The sequence below is a fragment of the Thamnophis elegans genome, chromosome 7 (genome assembly GCF_009769535.1).
Source record: "Thamnophis elegans isolate rThaEle1 chromosome 7, rThaEle1.pri, whole genome shotgun sequence".
NCBI classification, from domain to species: Eukaryota; Metazoa; Chordata; class Lepidosauria; order Squamata; family Colubridae; genus Thamnophis; species Thamnophis elegans.
In genome coordinates this window covers 23,609,705-23,624,009 of record NC_045547.1, presented here as the reverse complement: position 1 = coordinate 23,624,009, position 14,305 = coordinate 23,609,705, and the positions used below count along the sequence as shown (strand labels likewise).

General features: G+C 41.1%; 1 protein-coding gene across 1 annotated transcript in view; it reads left to right on the top strand.

Moving 5' to 3' along the window:
* Positions 1-14,305, top strand: part of GNPTAB (N-acetylglucosamine-1-phosphate transferase subunits alpha and beta) — a 45,667-nt gene that overhangs the window by 17,434 nt on the left and 13,928 nt on the right. The window contains exons 8-12 of the mRNA XM_032221328.1: positions 3,112-3,273; positions 4,119-4,298; positions 5,947-6,117; positions 10,757-10,880; positions 13,437-13,640. Of these exons, the coding sequence (XP_032077219.1) occupies positions 3,112-3,273; positions 4,119-4,298; positions 5,947-6,117; positions 10,757-10,880; positions 13,437-13,640 (841 nt within the window). The remainder of the gene's footprint in view (positions 1-3,111; positions 3,274-4,118; positions 4,299-5,946; positions 6,118-10,756; positions 10,881-13,436; positions 13,641-14,305) is intronic.

The window sequence follows — 14,305 nt, the reverse complement described above, 5'->3', positions numbered from 1 at the left end:
TTACTTAAATTTAAAACATGGGGTTAATTACCAACAATCTCATAAGCTTACCCCCAAGAGGCTGGATATTTAAAAAGTAGTGCCAGCGTTAAGAGAATTATCTGTCAAACCTTGCCAGTTTTCTACAAGTTCCCTGGTCTTAAACTGGGAATCATTGCTGTATATGGGATTCTTTGATATTTAGGAAGGTATATGTTGCTGGACAACAGATAAATTAATGCAACATTCCCACATGGAATGGAACTTTTGAACACGATATAAATATATATAACTGCAGAAAGGACCGTGTGACATTGTTGAGCTTGTAAAGTCATACAAGGTTTCTGGGGGCGGTTTTGCAATCTGTAGCATTATTTTTGGAGAGTGTCTTCATAACTCACCTTGGTCTTAACTCCAAGGACGCTAGTCTTTCATCAGATTGTCTAGAAGATAATGCCCTGGAAAGACAGAGATTTATCAGATTGTCCTAACGGTAGATGTCATGAATCATATTTGGAGCTATCCGGTAGCAAGAGAATATCAATCATCCACAGTCTTAAAGTGTCATAAGTGACAGCTGGTCTTACATTTATGATTGAATGAAATGGATGAAGTAAACAAATGTGGGAAAGGAAAGGGGAAAGGTCTGTTTTAATAATTCTGGTTCAAAGCTAAGTTACCTTCCATTTATGATAGCTGAATAAGCAGGCAAGGCAAGTATATTTTATAATATCATGGTTCTGCTTTGCCAGAATTGTCTGGTTTTCTAAGGAAATCAAAATGTTTTACAGTAGTCTTCAGCTTACTACCGCTAATGACATCTTGCAGGTTACAATAGCACTGAAAAAGGGACTTACAACAGATCCTTGCACTTACAACCATTGTAGTATTCCCAAATGTCACATGATAAGAAATTGGGTGTTGGGCTACGTATCTAGAATACTTGCAGTATCCCATTCCCCATTTTCAACCTTCCCAGCCAGCTTCTGTTTGTTCTGACCTAGGCTTCCCAAAAAGTATGAGGCAGAATCCTGGTCCCGACAACACCCCTTTTTATTAAACCAATGTGAATTCCTATCATTCACATTCAGCAAGGCCTTGTAGTCTTTCAAAGGAATATTTATGACTATAGACTTTATCTATCTTGGAAAGCTGCCATGTAAATGTTTTCCAAAGATGCTGTGCAAGGAAAGGCTGGGCACAGAGTCTCTGAGATTCACGGACAGATCTTCATACTCCTGAAATAAATCTAACGCCCAAATGAATGAATTGTTTTCTGCAAAAGCTCACTCCCCGTTTGCTCCGCTTTTATTTCCTATGGGAGGCGCCAATCACCATCCACCTGTGAACTTACTCCCAAGTTGAACCTTGTTCCTTAGTTGTTCCCTTCGTCTGGCAGCTCTGCGCATGCGTATACTAGGAACAGGCTCTAGCTCTTCCTCTGCCTCACTGCTGTCTAGCTCTGTAGGCACCTGATCACTACCAGACAGCCTCGGCACTGTCCCTGCCTCCAACGCAGAGGCTCGTCCAAGCCTTCCCTAGCCTCCAGGCCCATGTTCCTCCCCAGCCTACTCACTGCCCGACTCTGCTGCCAGCTCTGCTGGCCACTGGCCACAACACTGTTAAGTCAATGAGGGAAGCCCGATTCATTTAGCAATCGTGATTCACTTAACAAAAGTAGTGATGACAAAAAAGATTGTAAAATTGGACACAGCTCACTTAAGGGCCTTAGCAATGAAAATTCTGGTTCCAATTGTAGTTGTAAGTCAAGGAAGACTGTATTTAATAAAGTTCTTAGTCTAGTTTCAGATAGACATTGTTCACCTAAGAAGCTATATGTTCTTTTAGATTAATTAGCACTGAAAGATTACACGTACATGGGTTTCTTTTAGTGTGTGGCATTTACGGCATTCAATTGAAAAAACGTACCCTTCCCCCGTTTATCAAAATTGCTTGTTTTGTAAATTTGCCCTGTTCTTAATTTTATGTAATATGCTCATGTATAAAAGCAATATCTGTGAACATCCCAGCTGTGACTTTTTTCCAGTTTGAAAATTCTTTTAGGTAACAGTGGAAAGGAAACAGAATTTTTTTTTAAAAAGCAAATGGATAGCAAACTTCAAAATGGATTTTAGTACGAAGGAGATTCAATTTGTTACTTATTTTCATCCTGATCATTTATAATAGGTTTATACTGAGGCAGGTTAGATCAATACCATTTTAGCTGTTTTTGCTGGTTTTTTCCCCATAATTTCCATTCCCCCCTCCCAAATACATCTGGCATATGCTTTATCTGAGGATAAAAACATCAATTTTCTATTTTTACTGCTCTCTGATGCAAAATCAACCACTTGCCTTTTCTGAAAGCAGACATCTAAAATAACTGGTGGCAAGTGACAAAAATAGCAGATCAAATGTTTTCCTACCTTGCAACATGCTTGTAATAATGACTGAGGAAGATCAACAAACGGATTTGTTTTCCTTTCCTTTATCTCACTTTTCTCTGTGCTTTAAGTCAGTATTTCTTAACCTGTGTAACTAAGTTTTATCCTGTCTGGGGAATTCTGGGAGTTGAAGTCCACACTTCTTAAAGTTCCTGAAGTCACGAAACACTGCTTTAAGCTAAGTTCAAATGCTTTGGAGAATACTGTGCACAGTTAAATAGTTTGTTTGGAAGTTTCATTACAAGGTATTGTTTGGTATCTCAATATGATACTAAGGATAAATAATGTATTGTTTGGGGAGATATAATGTAAGGATTATAAAGTGTTTATTTTAATTAAAAATAAATCCAGATTTATAGATCCTAATGTAAAGAATATCAAAGAAACCAGCTGATACAGGATTTAGCACAATTGACCTTCTGAAGCAGAACTTGAATTGGAAACAAATTATGTTTTCATACTTTTCTCCTCTCTTGTGTTGCTTTTCTATATAAATTCTTTGTCAAATAATAGTTTGTCATTTTTAATCTAATAACTAGGCTTATTAGTACTTCCAAAAACAGGGTTGTATATTGGTGCCAAATCTATGTATTGTAGCAGATATAATAGAAAGCCATGTGAGTTGTGAAAAAGGGAGAAAAATAACTAATTTCATTCCAGAGTCTGAAAATGTTGCTTTTCCATACAGTTGCAGCTTTATTCTGAAGCCAGTGTAGCACTCTTGCAACTGATTGATCCTAAGGTTTTCCAAGAGCTGAACAAACAAGCAAAGAAGAATATGACTATAGAAGGAAAAGAACTCACCCTTAATCCAGCTTATTTATTGTGGGATCTCAGTGCCATCAGCCAGGTAAGCAAAATTCTTCAAGTAAGGAAAAAAACATTGAACATTTTTCAGATTTCCTTTAAAAGAAGGAGGGAGAAAGAAGTAGAAAATAGAATGGTATTAATACACAAATATATGTTTAAAAGATCTTATGTGTGGAAGCACTATAATGTAAAATAAAAGGAAGAAGAGGGAAATTAAGAGTGGTATGTAAATACAGATCCAGGTTTGCTCGAACGCCATCCCAAAAATATATCAGAGTAAAGAAAATATGAAAACAACAACAATGGAAGGTGGGAAGGGAGAGAGGAGGAGAGGAGAGAAGAGGAAAGGAGAGGGAAGGAAGGAAGGGTAAAGGAGAAGAAGGAAGGGAGGGGTGGTAAGAGTGGGAGAGAGGGCAGGAAAGGGGGGAAGAGGGGAGGAGTAGGGGAGAGGAAGGGAAAGAAGAAAAGAGAAAGGAGAGGAGGAAAGAAAGAGAAGAAGGGTGGGTAGGAGAAAGAAAGGGAAGAAGAAGTAAGGTTGTAATATAAGATACATGTACAGGATGGCAGGAAAGCAAACTTGAATAAAGTATTACATCTTTAGGGAAAGAATGGAAGCATAAATGTTAAAGGATAATATATAACACTAATGATATTTATGAGAAATGTGTATTTGTGAATGTATGAGAAACAAATTTTTTTTTTTCAGATTTGATGACAATTACATTTTATAGTTTGATGAAAAATAACTAGAAACAGTGAATTGTGTATCTGTAGAGTAGATATTTTGGACGACAAGATATCATTTTCAACCAGATGGCTAGAGAGAGAATGGGAGCTATAGTCCAAGTATATGTATGTTGAGAAAGTCAATTGCTCTTCCAATAGTCTAAGCAGGATGAAGATATTTCACCCAGCCGCTTTGAAGACAATGAAGAGTTGCGGTACTCATTGCGATCCATAGAGAGGCACGCCCCCTGGGTACGGCATATCTTCATAGTCACAAATGGGCAGATTCCTTCCTGGCTCAATTTGGACAGCCCTCGGGTTACTATAGTAACACATCAGGTAAATGTTTTTGGAAACCTCTACTTCTTGCATAAAGTAAAAAAAAAAGAAGACGTTTGTGACATCAATAGGTTAGGTGAAGGAGACGAGGGCAGCATTCACAGCTCATGGAAAAATATGTTAGTACAATCTTCCTGAACTTTTTGTCTTCAAATACTCACAAATCAAAACACCAAGTTGGACAACCTTGATTTATTGCAGCCTGAATGAGTGGCATATATTTTAGTAAACCCTTCTTCCTCCCCCCCCCCATTTTTCTCATGTGGAACATGGTAATTTTTGTTTCTAGGTTGCTTACCACAGCTGGCAGTGCTGCCTGATCTAAAATAGTGGTTGAACTTCACAATGATTTTTGAAAACAAAGCGGAACATATAACATCGAATCGTAGGAAAGGACCTCAAAGGGCTTCTAGTCCAACTCCTGACTCAAGGGCAGGAGACCTTATATCAGTGACGGCAAATCTTTCTTATGGTGTGCCAAAATTGTGTTTGTGCATGCCAACCCAATTCCCCACCCACCTGCGCATGCGACCCCACCGTGCATGCATGTGTGACCTATCCCCAGGCTCCGGAGGCTTTCCTGAAGCCTGGGGAGGGCGAAAAACAACCCCAGTGGGCCAACCGGAATTTCAGGAATGAACTTCCGGTTGGGCCGTTGGGCCCGCTTTTCGCCCTCCCCAGGTTCCGGAGGCTTTCCTGAAGCCTGGGGAGGGCAAAAACGGCCTCCCTCGGCCCTCTGGAAGGGTGAAAAATCATGCACGTGCCGGAGCTGATGGCTGGCGTACCACCAAATATGGCTCCGTGTGCCACCTGTGGCACGCGTGCCATAGATTCGCCATCATGGCCTTATAACATCCTGGTCAATGGTTATCTAGTCTGTTCCTAAAAGCCTCTGGAGATGGAGCACCAACCCTCTGGGAGGCAGGTTGTTCGTTTGATTTAATCCGTTAACCTGTCAGGAAATGTCTCCTTCTAGATTGGATCTCTCTTCCACCCATTACTTCTTGTACTGCCCTGGTACTTTGGAGAATAAGTCAATCTCCTCTCTGACAGCCCCTCAAATACTGGAAGACAAGTTATCACATCCTAGCTTCAGTAATATGCGATAAACTTGTTTTAAATTATCACAAGATAAAAAATTGTTGGTGAATTTACTGTAGGTATGGAGGCACGGACTAATTATTTGATTCACACATAACTCTTATCTACCATATGGGTTCCTGCTTTTGGCTTTTTGTGAAAGGTGACTCTTCCCTTCAGATATTATGGTTTGCTGTAAAACAATCTTGGTGTGATGTGCCTAGGATAAATGGAGAGTCTTCCAAATCATGATTTCATTTCCTGGGCTAAAGGTATTTTGAAAGAAATGACACAGCCTCTTCCATTTTGACCTTCACCTGAGAACATAGTGGCAAAATGCACTCATTATAAGAATGATGATATTACCATGCTCTTATTTTTTTTAAAAATCAACTATTCTTGTAAGAGAGATGTTAAAATACATTCATGTTTTCCTACTGTCATTGCTGTCAGTATATAGGAAAGCAATTAAAGAGCTTCTCCAAACATTTGACAATATGTTTTGAAGCATGTTTTAATATATAATTTTTACAAGTAAAGTGTTTTTATTTTTGCTTTACTAATCTAGGACATATTCCAGAATATGAGTCATCTGCCCACCTTTAGTTCCCCTGCCATTGAAAGCCATATTCACCGTATTAAAGGTCTGTCCCAGAAGTTCGTTTATTTAAATGACGATGTGATGTTTGGGAAGGATGTCTGGCCTGATGATTTCTATAGCCACTCCAAAGGTCAAAAGGTAAGTTCACTGCAAAACAATTTGAGGCATAGGATTTGATAGCTCAAAAAAGCCTTTCTTCTAGCCCAGCTTCTCCCTAATCATCCCATAATAGCCATAGGAAGAGGAGTTCCTATCCCCTTCCCAAAATACTTATGTGTGAGATGAGAGTGGTGGGGGTCTTAATTTCAGAGAAAAGCAGTTGTGGGAAACATAGGATGGGCCAATGGCAGACTATGGAATGTGGATCCCTGTGAAGATGAGTGAATGATTGAATGGAGTTGGTTGACTGCTGAATGTATCCTGATTTGTAACATCTAATCAGAGATCTCCTGTTTCTTTTCTTTCCTTGGTTACCTGGGTCCCATACCTCGTCTCCCACCAGTTTTGTTCTCCTTTCATCCCCCTTCCCACTCTATTTGTCCTTTCCCCATATCTGACTTCTGTTGCATTCCTTTTTGCTGTTTCTTCTGGATGCAGTAAGGAAACTATGGTGTCTGTACTTTTGTGTACAAGAAAGGTTTGTGTGTGAAAGAGAATGGTTGTTGCATACAGATAGAGGGTCACTTATTTTAATGATTGACTCATTGATTATCTGCCATCAAGTCAGTGTCACCTCTTAGCAAACATATAGATAGATTTCCTCTGGGATGATTCTATCAGAGAGAGAGAGGTATATACCTACAGATATACACATACAAGAGTGTTATATACACATATTTACTGGGGAGGGAGAAATTCAGGTAATCTTCAGGTTGTAATAGCAATAGGGACTGGAATTTCTATCGCTAAGCAATAAGGTCATAAAGCATAATGTTACGTGAGCGCATTGCAGCAATTCCGGTAGTCCTAGTTTCCAGTTTCAGCCATAACTCCAGGACTCTGCAAATCATTAAGCAGGAAGAGGTGGGAGTCATAGGCAAGCAGTGCAGAGGATGTAACGAGTGCTTTGGCAGGTGTTACAAAATGTGGAGGGTGCAAAGGTGTTGGGGGAAGGTGCTGCAAATAGGTGCTAGGGAGCATTCTAACCACTGCACTGGTGGCGCAGTGGTTAGAATGCAGTATTGCAGGCTAATTCTCCTGAATGCCAGTAATTCAATCCTGACTGGCTCAAGGTTGATTCAGCCTTCAATCCTTCCGAGGTCAGTAAAATGAGGATCCAGATTGTTGGGGGCAATATGCTCATTCTGTAAACTGCTTAGAGAGGACGGTAAAACACTGTGAAGTCTGAATGCTATTGCTAGTGGGGGCTGTGGGTCATTCTACAGAGCACGGGGTGGCAATGGACAAGTGCCAGGGGAGCATTGGCAAGCTGGCGAAGGCCATGTGTGGGCTTGCGAAGACCATGGGCAAGTGCTGCAGAAGGCAGGCAAGTGGGGTGGTGATGCTGCACTTATAGTGTGGTTCCTTGAGAGAAAAAGTGGTGGGATTGACTTCCAATTTCCCCTGCTGGCAGGGAAGGTTACGGATGGCAATCACACAACTGCAGCTTCATAGGCCATTCATAAGTCCCCCTCATTCAGCAGCTTTGTAATTTTGAATGGTCCCTGAATGAATGGTTGCAATTCAAAAGACTATCCATGTCAAGGACTGCTTTTAGCTACATCTGGTAACTCTAGGTTGACAAGGTAAGAACCTTGGCCCTATACAGGATTTTTTTTTCTTATGTTTATAGACTTTTTTTTTCTTCTCATCTCTTCAAGGTTTAGGGTCAACTTAAATTCAGAGTGAACTTCCTTGGTGAAAACAAGTCTATTCTTTTGTACTTCCTCTGCTTAATTGATAGCTATTTGTTAGGGATCCCTCTAGTGTATTCAGATGGTTGTATAGATAATTAAATAAACTAAGTTTATGTCGTACTACTCTTTCATTGAGAACCAGGAAAGCAATACTTTTAGGACACGTTCCAAACATGACAAATCCCTAGAAATGGGTATGTTTAACACATTTCTTTAGATTAGAAAACATGCATCTTAAAACAATTTATCTGTTTTGTATGCATTAAACATTCACAGATTATTTACTGTTCTGACCCCCCCCCCACCCTCCGTACGGTGAGTCACACTGACACAAGGCTACTGTTAGCCAATTTATTCACAGTAATTACTCACAGACAAGACTTTGGCAGCAACCCAGACTCCCACAGATAAGAAATACACACAAGAGCTTCTCCAGCTTTAGTATAACGGTTGTGTCCTGCAAAAGGTCTCCTCCCAAAGTCTCTTCTTATATACTCTCTTGGGAGGAGCCTACTCACAACCACCTGGGCCCAATTATCTTCTATGTCTCCGTAATTGCTGCCAGCGCTTATCTGCCCATCTCTGCCTGGCGTCCGGGACTAACTCCCTTTGCTCCTCCCCACTGCTCCAGGGCCTGACATCAGGGACAAACTCCCTTTGGCTTTCACCACTGCTCCATGCCTCAGGCGCCTCCTGGTAGCCAACCAGCCTCTCTGGGCCCTGCTCGGAGTCTGAACCCTGCCCAGGGTCCTCCACATTATCCAGAGCTGACTCATAGGGTCTCTCGCTATCAGAGTCTGTCGGCAGCTCCAACGGCTCCTACTGGGCCACAACAATTTACTATGACTAAAAGATGGTTTAAATAAGATCTAGTTATAGCTTGCTACCTAGGGACTGTTTGCCCAGCTAGATGATGGTTTATCACCTAGTTAACACATGGATGAGAGACAGTGGTGGGTTTCAAATCCCATTCCAGTATGGTTGGAACGGGGCCGGCGGTGTCCTCATGGGCGCCCGCAGTATGTGCATGCTTTTTAGCACTTTTGTGATGCTCTGCGACACTCCAGCTGCTCCGTGGAGCATCACGCAGGCGCTGTATGTGCCATGCACCTGCGTGGAAGCGCAGAAGCCTTTAAACACTGGTAAGGAGCTCAGGCGGGCAGGTGGGCCCTCTGGAGCACTGTACTGGAAGAGTATCTGGTGCTCTGGGCTGGCTCCGGTATGCCTGTACTGGGGCATACCGCCTGCAACCCACCACTGATAAGAGACCACCAGAAGATCAGGGCTGTAGTCTTGGTGAGACATGACAGAAATAATCTGGAAAAAAAGTGCAATGGTAAACCATTTATATATTGTTCCCAGGAAAACAACATAATGGTGGTAATTAAAATCACTAGGGCCTCAAGCTTTATTTAAAGACAAATTTACATTTTAGTATCTACTTTCCAAAATAAAATATTCACATTTTTGTAATTAGGATTCCATCATTTCTTATTTACATTTTAAAAGATTTTTTTTTTTAAATCTCGCCTTTATTATTTCCATAAATAACTCAAAGTGGATAATATACCTAATATTCCTTCCTCCTCCTATTTTTCCCATAACAAACTTGTGAAACGGGTCGCCTGAGAGAGAGGGACTGACCCAAAGTTGCCCAGCTGGCTTTCATTCCTAAAACGGGATTAAAATTTGCAGTCCCCTGGTTTTTAGCCTGGTGCCTTAACCACTAGACCGAACTGGTTCTCCAGTTTGCCTTTGCCAATATTTTGATGGGCAAACTGACCATTTACCGTATTATTTGCTCCATAAGATGCACTTTGCTCTGTATGGAGAACTTAGGCAGGCAGGAACTGTGGTGAGGCAGGTTGCACAGCAACAAAACAACCTTTATTCCAACAAGTTAACAAGGCAAAGGCAACTCCCGAACTGGCAACAACAACATTTGCCACCTGACAGCTCTTTATATAGGAGTTGTCAGACACATGGAACAATAGGGAGGCAGCATTCTCCAACCAGCTGTCTGCTCACATCCTATAAAGAGGTAATGAAAAGGAGGAAGGAGAGTATGCTGTCCAGTGATGGGGTCCAATTTTTTTTTACTACCGGTTCTGTGGGCATGGCTTGGGCGTGGTGGGCATGGCTTGCTAGGTGTGGCAGGGGAAGGAAACTAAAATCTCCATTCTCTCCTCACTTCAGGGGAAGGTTACTGCAAAATCCCCAGTCCCTCCTAATCAGCTGGGATGTGGGAGGCAGAGAATAGATGGGGACGGGGCCAGTCAGAGGTGGTATTTACCAGTTCTCTGAACTCAAAATTTCCGCTACCTATTCTCCAGAAATGGTCAGAACCTGCTGATGCTGTCCACCTTGACTTATTTATAAAACTAATAAAGACAGAATAAAGTTTTTTTTTAAGAAAGGATAGATAGGAAATGGCTGAAATCCTAATTGCATAAATATGAATATTTTATTTTGGAAAATAGAAATTAAAACTTGTTGTAATTAATGAAGGCTAGCACCAGGGGGTTTTCCCCATAGAGGACATTAAAATGTTTTTAACCAGATGGTTGTGTAAAGATTAACATGTTAATTTAAAATGTATGGATACTTAGGAACTGCTCGGCAATTTTAAGTTTGTCAGATAACTGAATCACTTAGAGATTACTGGGTTTCTTAGGAATTTTAGATAAGACATATGAAGCCTTTTTCTTTTACTCTGAGAATCTGGATTTTGAGTTTTTTTCTTTTTCTTTTTTGCTGTCACATGAAGGAACAACAAGAACATGTTTGTCCACATATAAATCAAGGTTAGCATTATATTCTTGGCAGATGCAGACCAGTCTGCTCTACATAGAGGGTGAGTTTAAGCTACTTGTTGAAAAACCATGAATGTGAAAACATCCTGTCTTTCTAACCATTTTCAGGTTTATTTGACTTGGCCTGTGCCCAACTGTGCTGAAGGATGTCCGGGTTCGTGGATTAAAGATGGTTATTGTGATAAAGCCTGTAACAACTCTGCTTGTGACTGGGATGGAGGCGATTGTATTGGTAAGGAGAAACACATCTTAATGCCTGGTCTTTCACATTTCAGGAACCAGTTATTAGGCGGATGACAGGTTTATGTTTTAGGAAGCCACAGATGCACATTCATCAGGCTGTCTTGAGCCATTCGGAGGGCTGGTTACAGTGACAGGACATTTTAGTCCAACGTTCAGTGGTAAGCATGACCACGCAACTGCATCTGTGCAGGAAACAAATCACTTCCCCTGCAACCATGCTTTTCTGATACGGACATATTTCTACAGAGAGAAAAAAGAGACCTGGGTGTGTAGCAGTGTTGATTTTACTACAAGCAATGAGCAATTGCTACTCAGTCTTTGTTTTGATTTTAACTTTCCCACCATTTGGATGGAAATGGTTATGTTTGTGTTATGGAGCAGAGCTGGCAACAGATTTGGACAGTGAGAGGGTTGGGGAGGAACATGGGCCAGTCCTGGAGTCTGGGGAAAGCTCTAATGAGGGCTCTGTGTCGCAGGCAGAGAGGGGGCCAGGGCCTTATGGCAGTTATCAGCTGCCTTTGGAGTCAGACATCAGTGAGGCTGACGAACAGCTGGAGACCGTTCCCAGTGTGTGCATGCGCAAAGTTGCCAGATGAAGGGAACAGCTAAAGAACAAAGGTCGACTTGAGAGTAAGGCTATAGGTGGACAATGAATGGCTCTCCCAGAGGAAATAAAAGAGGAGTGGAGTTTGCAGGAGACAATTAGTTTGCTTAATTGGTTTGTGACTCTCTGAGGTGTTTTGCCAAGTTTTGTAGATATCCCAGATAAAGTCTGTGACTGCAAATCCTCCCTTGAAAGACTCTGCTGGATGTGAATGAGCAGAATTCACAATGAATTAATAAAAGTGGTTTTTGTCAGGAGAAGGAGTTTGCTGCATACTTTTAGGAAGCCTAGGCCGGAACAGTTGTTTGATATGCTGTAGAGATGAACCTAAAATTTCTCATTACAGGCAGTCCTCGACTTACAACAGTTCATTTAGCGACCATTTGAAGTTACAATGGTACTGAAAAAAGTGACATGTCCGTTTTTCGCATTCATGACCGTTGCCGCCTCCCTGTAGTCATGTGATCAAAATTCACTTGACAAAGACACTTGACAACTCATATTTATGACAGTTGCAGTGTCCAGGGTCATGTGATCCCCTTCTATGACCTTCTGACAAGCAGAAGTCAATGGGGAAGCCAGATTCACTTAGCAACTGTGTTACTGACTTAACACCTGCAATGATTCACTTAACAACCATGGCAGGAAAAGTTGTAAAATGGGGCAAAACTCGCTTAACAAATGTCTCACTTAGCAATATAAATTTTCAGTTGTGGTTGTAAGTCGAGGGCTACCTGTATTTTCATATCCCAGTGTTAATATCTAAACTAGTGGTTTACCAGGATTTGTTGGCAGTTCCTTCATGGTGGTGAAATGATAGCATTTCCTCAGTGAAAAGGGCAGAACATCTGAAGTAGCTGCGATGAATTAGCAGAATAGTGAAGGGTCTCTTTAGTTCCAATTATCTCCCTCTTCCCCTTTCCCCCTGTCTAGATGGATTAAAAAGTAGAACAGTCCTATTTGCATTACTCCTGACCTTTATTTCTAAAAGAATTACCCAGGCAGATGTGTGTGTGTGTGTGTGTGTGTGTGTGTGTGTGTGTGTATTTGATACTTGGAATATTGAAAGCTTTTAAGAAAATGTTGTTTTCTATACACAGTTAACCCTTCACCAACAACCACTTGCACAATGACTTTTCAAACCTATGACGAGTTCCCTAGAAACCCTACTCCCAGTCTGGTTTTGAGTTGCAAGGCCGCGCACCCCTCCCACAGTACCAAGTGGCTGCATTTTGAGCATTTGGCAACCAGTTCATCTTCATGACTGTTTGCTGCATCCTGTTATCAGATGTTTGAGCCTTTTTTTTCCTGGTTCCCAGCATTTACTTCTGATATCTGACCAAAAAAAAAACTATTGGGGAAATATAATTCACATAATGATCTCTGCGCCTCCTTAAAAACGGTGGCATTAGCTTAACAATGGTTGAATCCAGTCATGAGATGATGACTCCACTTGCAACCAAAATGAGTTATTTTGGGCTCAATTGCGGTCATAAGGTTCTGCCAGCGGCCCTATGGAACCCAGAGTAGGATGGAGCCCATTGGATGGCTGGTGTGTTGTGTTGTTGAGGGGGCTATTATATTATTATATTAATTTATTATTTGATTATTTTCTTTTATTAGAATGTGTGTGTGTGTGCATGTGTGTGTGTGTGCGCGTGTGTGCGCACACACACACACACACACACACACCCTGTAAGCTGCTTTGAGCTGCCATGTTCAAATAGGCGGCAATGTAAATTTTCAAATAAAGAAATAAATATAAACAAATGAGTCAAGGGTTACCTGTGAAACATTTTACTTTTAAATATATAAAAGCAGTTCATAGTTTAAGAGTTAAGCCACAATTAGACTTTTTAATCATCCCTTTTTTTCTTTTACTTAAGATTTTCCACCTTGGCAATATGTGGCACTGCCATTTTTCTTTTCTTTTTTTTTTAGGTAACAGTGTGGGTAGCCGTTACGGTGCTGGTGCTGGAGCTGTTGGAGGTATAGGAAATGTCCCCGCCTGGCAATTTGGTGCAGGAATAAGTGGAGTTTCTTATTGCAACCAAGGCTGTGCAAATTCATGGCTGGCTGACAAATTCTGTGATCAGGCATGCAACGTTCCCTCTTGCGGATTTGATGCTGGTGACTGTGGACCAGGTATGTCTATACGTATTTAGTAACAAGGCCTTGTTTAAAGTGAATTCTTCGGGGAACATGCCTGTATTTCTTTGTTTTTTTGAAAATTCACACTCTATGTGACTGTATGGCAGTGGTTCTCAACCACTCTATGTGACTGCTAGGGCAGTGGTTCCTAACCTTTTCTTCACCACGGATCCCCTTAAAATATCTTTTGTAGCCATGGACCCTCAAGCCTTAACTCAAGATTGAAATCATAACATTTCTTCAAACCTTTGCAGACCCCCTGTGATGACATCACAGCCCCCTCCCCAGCTGTCTGTGGGCCACAGGTTGAGAACCACTGGGCTAGGGTATCCACAGCTCATTTCCTGTATATATCATGTAGAAATATAATGGTCCACTTTGATTAAACATCAAAAACTGGAAAATGCTATTTGTCTTAGAAAGAGAAGATAATGGGAAATTAGCAGATCAAAACAAGTTAGCATGGTGTAGTATTGATTTGGAGTTATGGATACCCATTTCCAATTCAATAAGTGCCCAGTGTCCAGTCACATATTTTCTTTGCCGAATCTATTCCATTGATTTGTTAATAACAATAACACTTAGATTTATATACCACTTTGTAGTGCTTTTACAGCCCTCTCTAAGTGGTTTACAGTCAACATATTGCCCCCAACAAT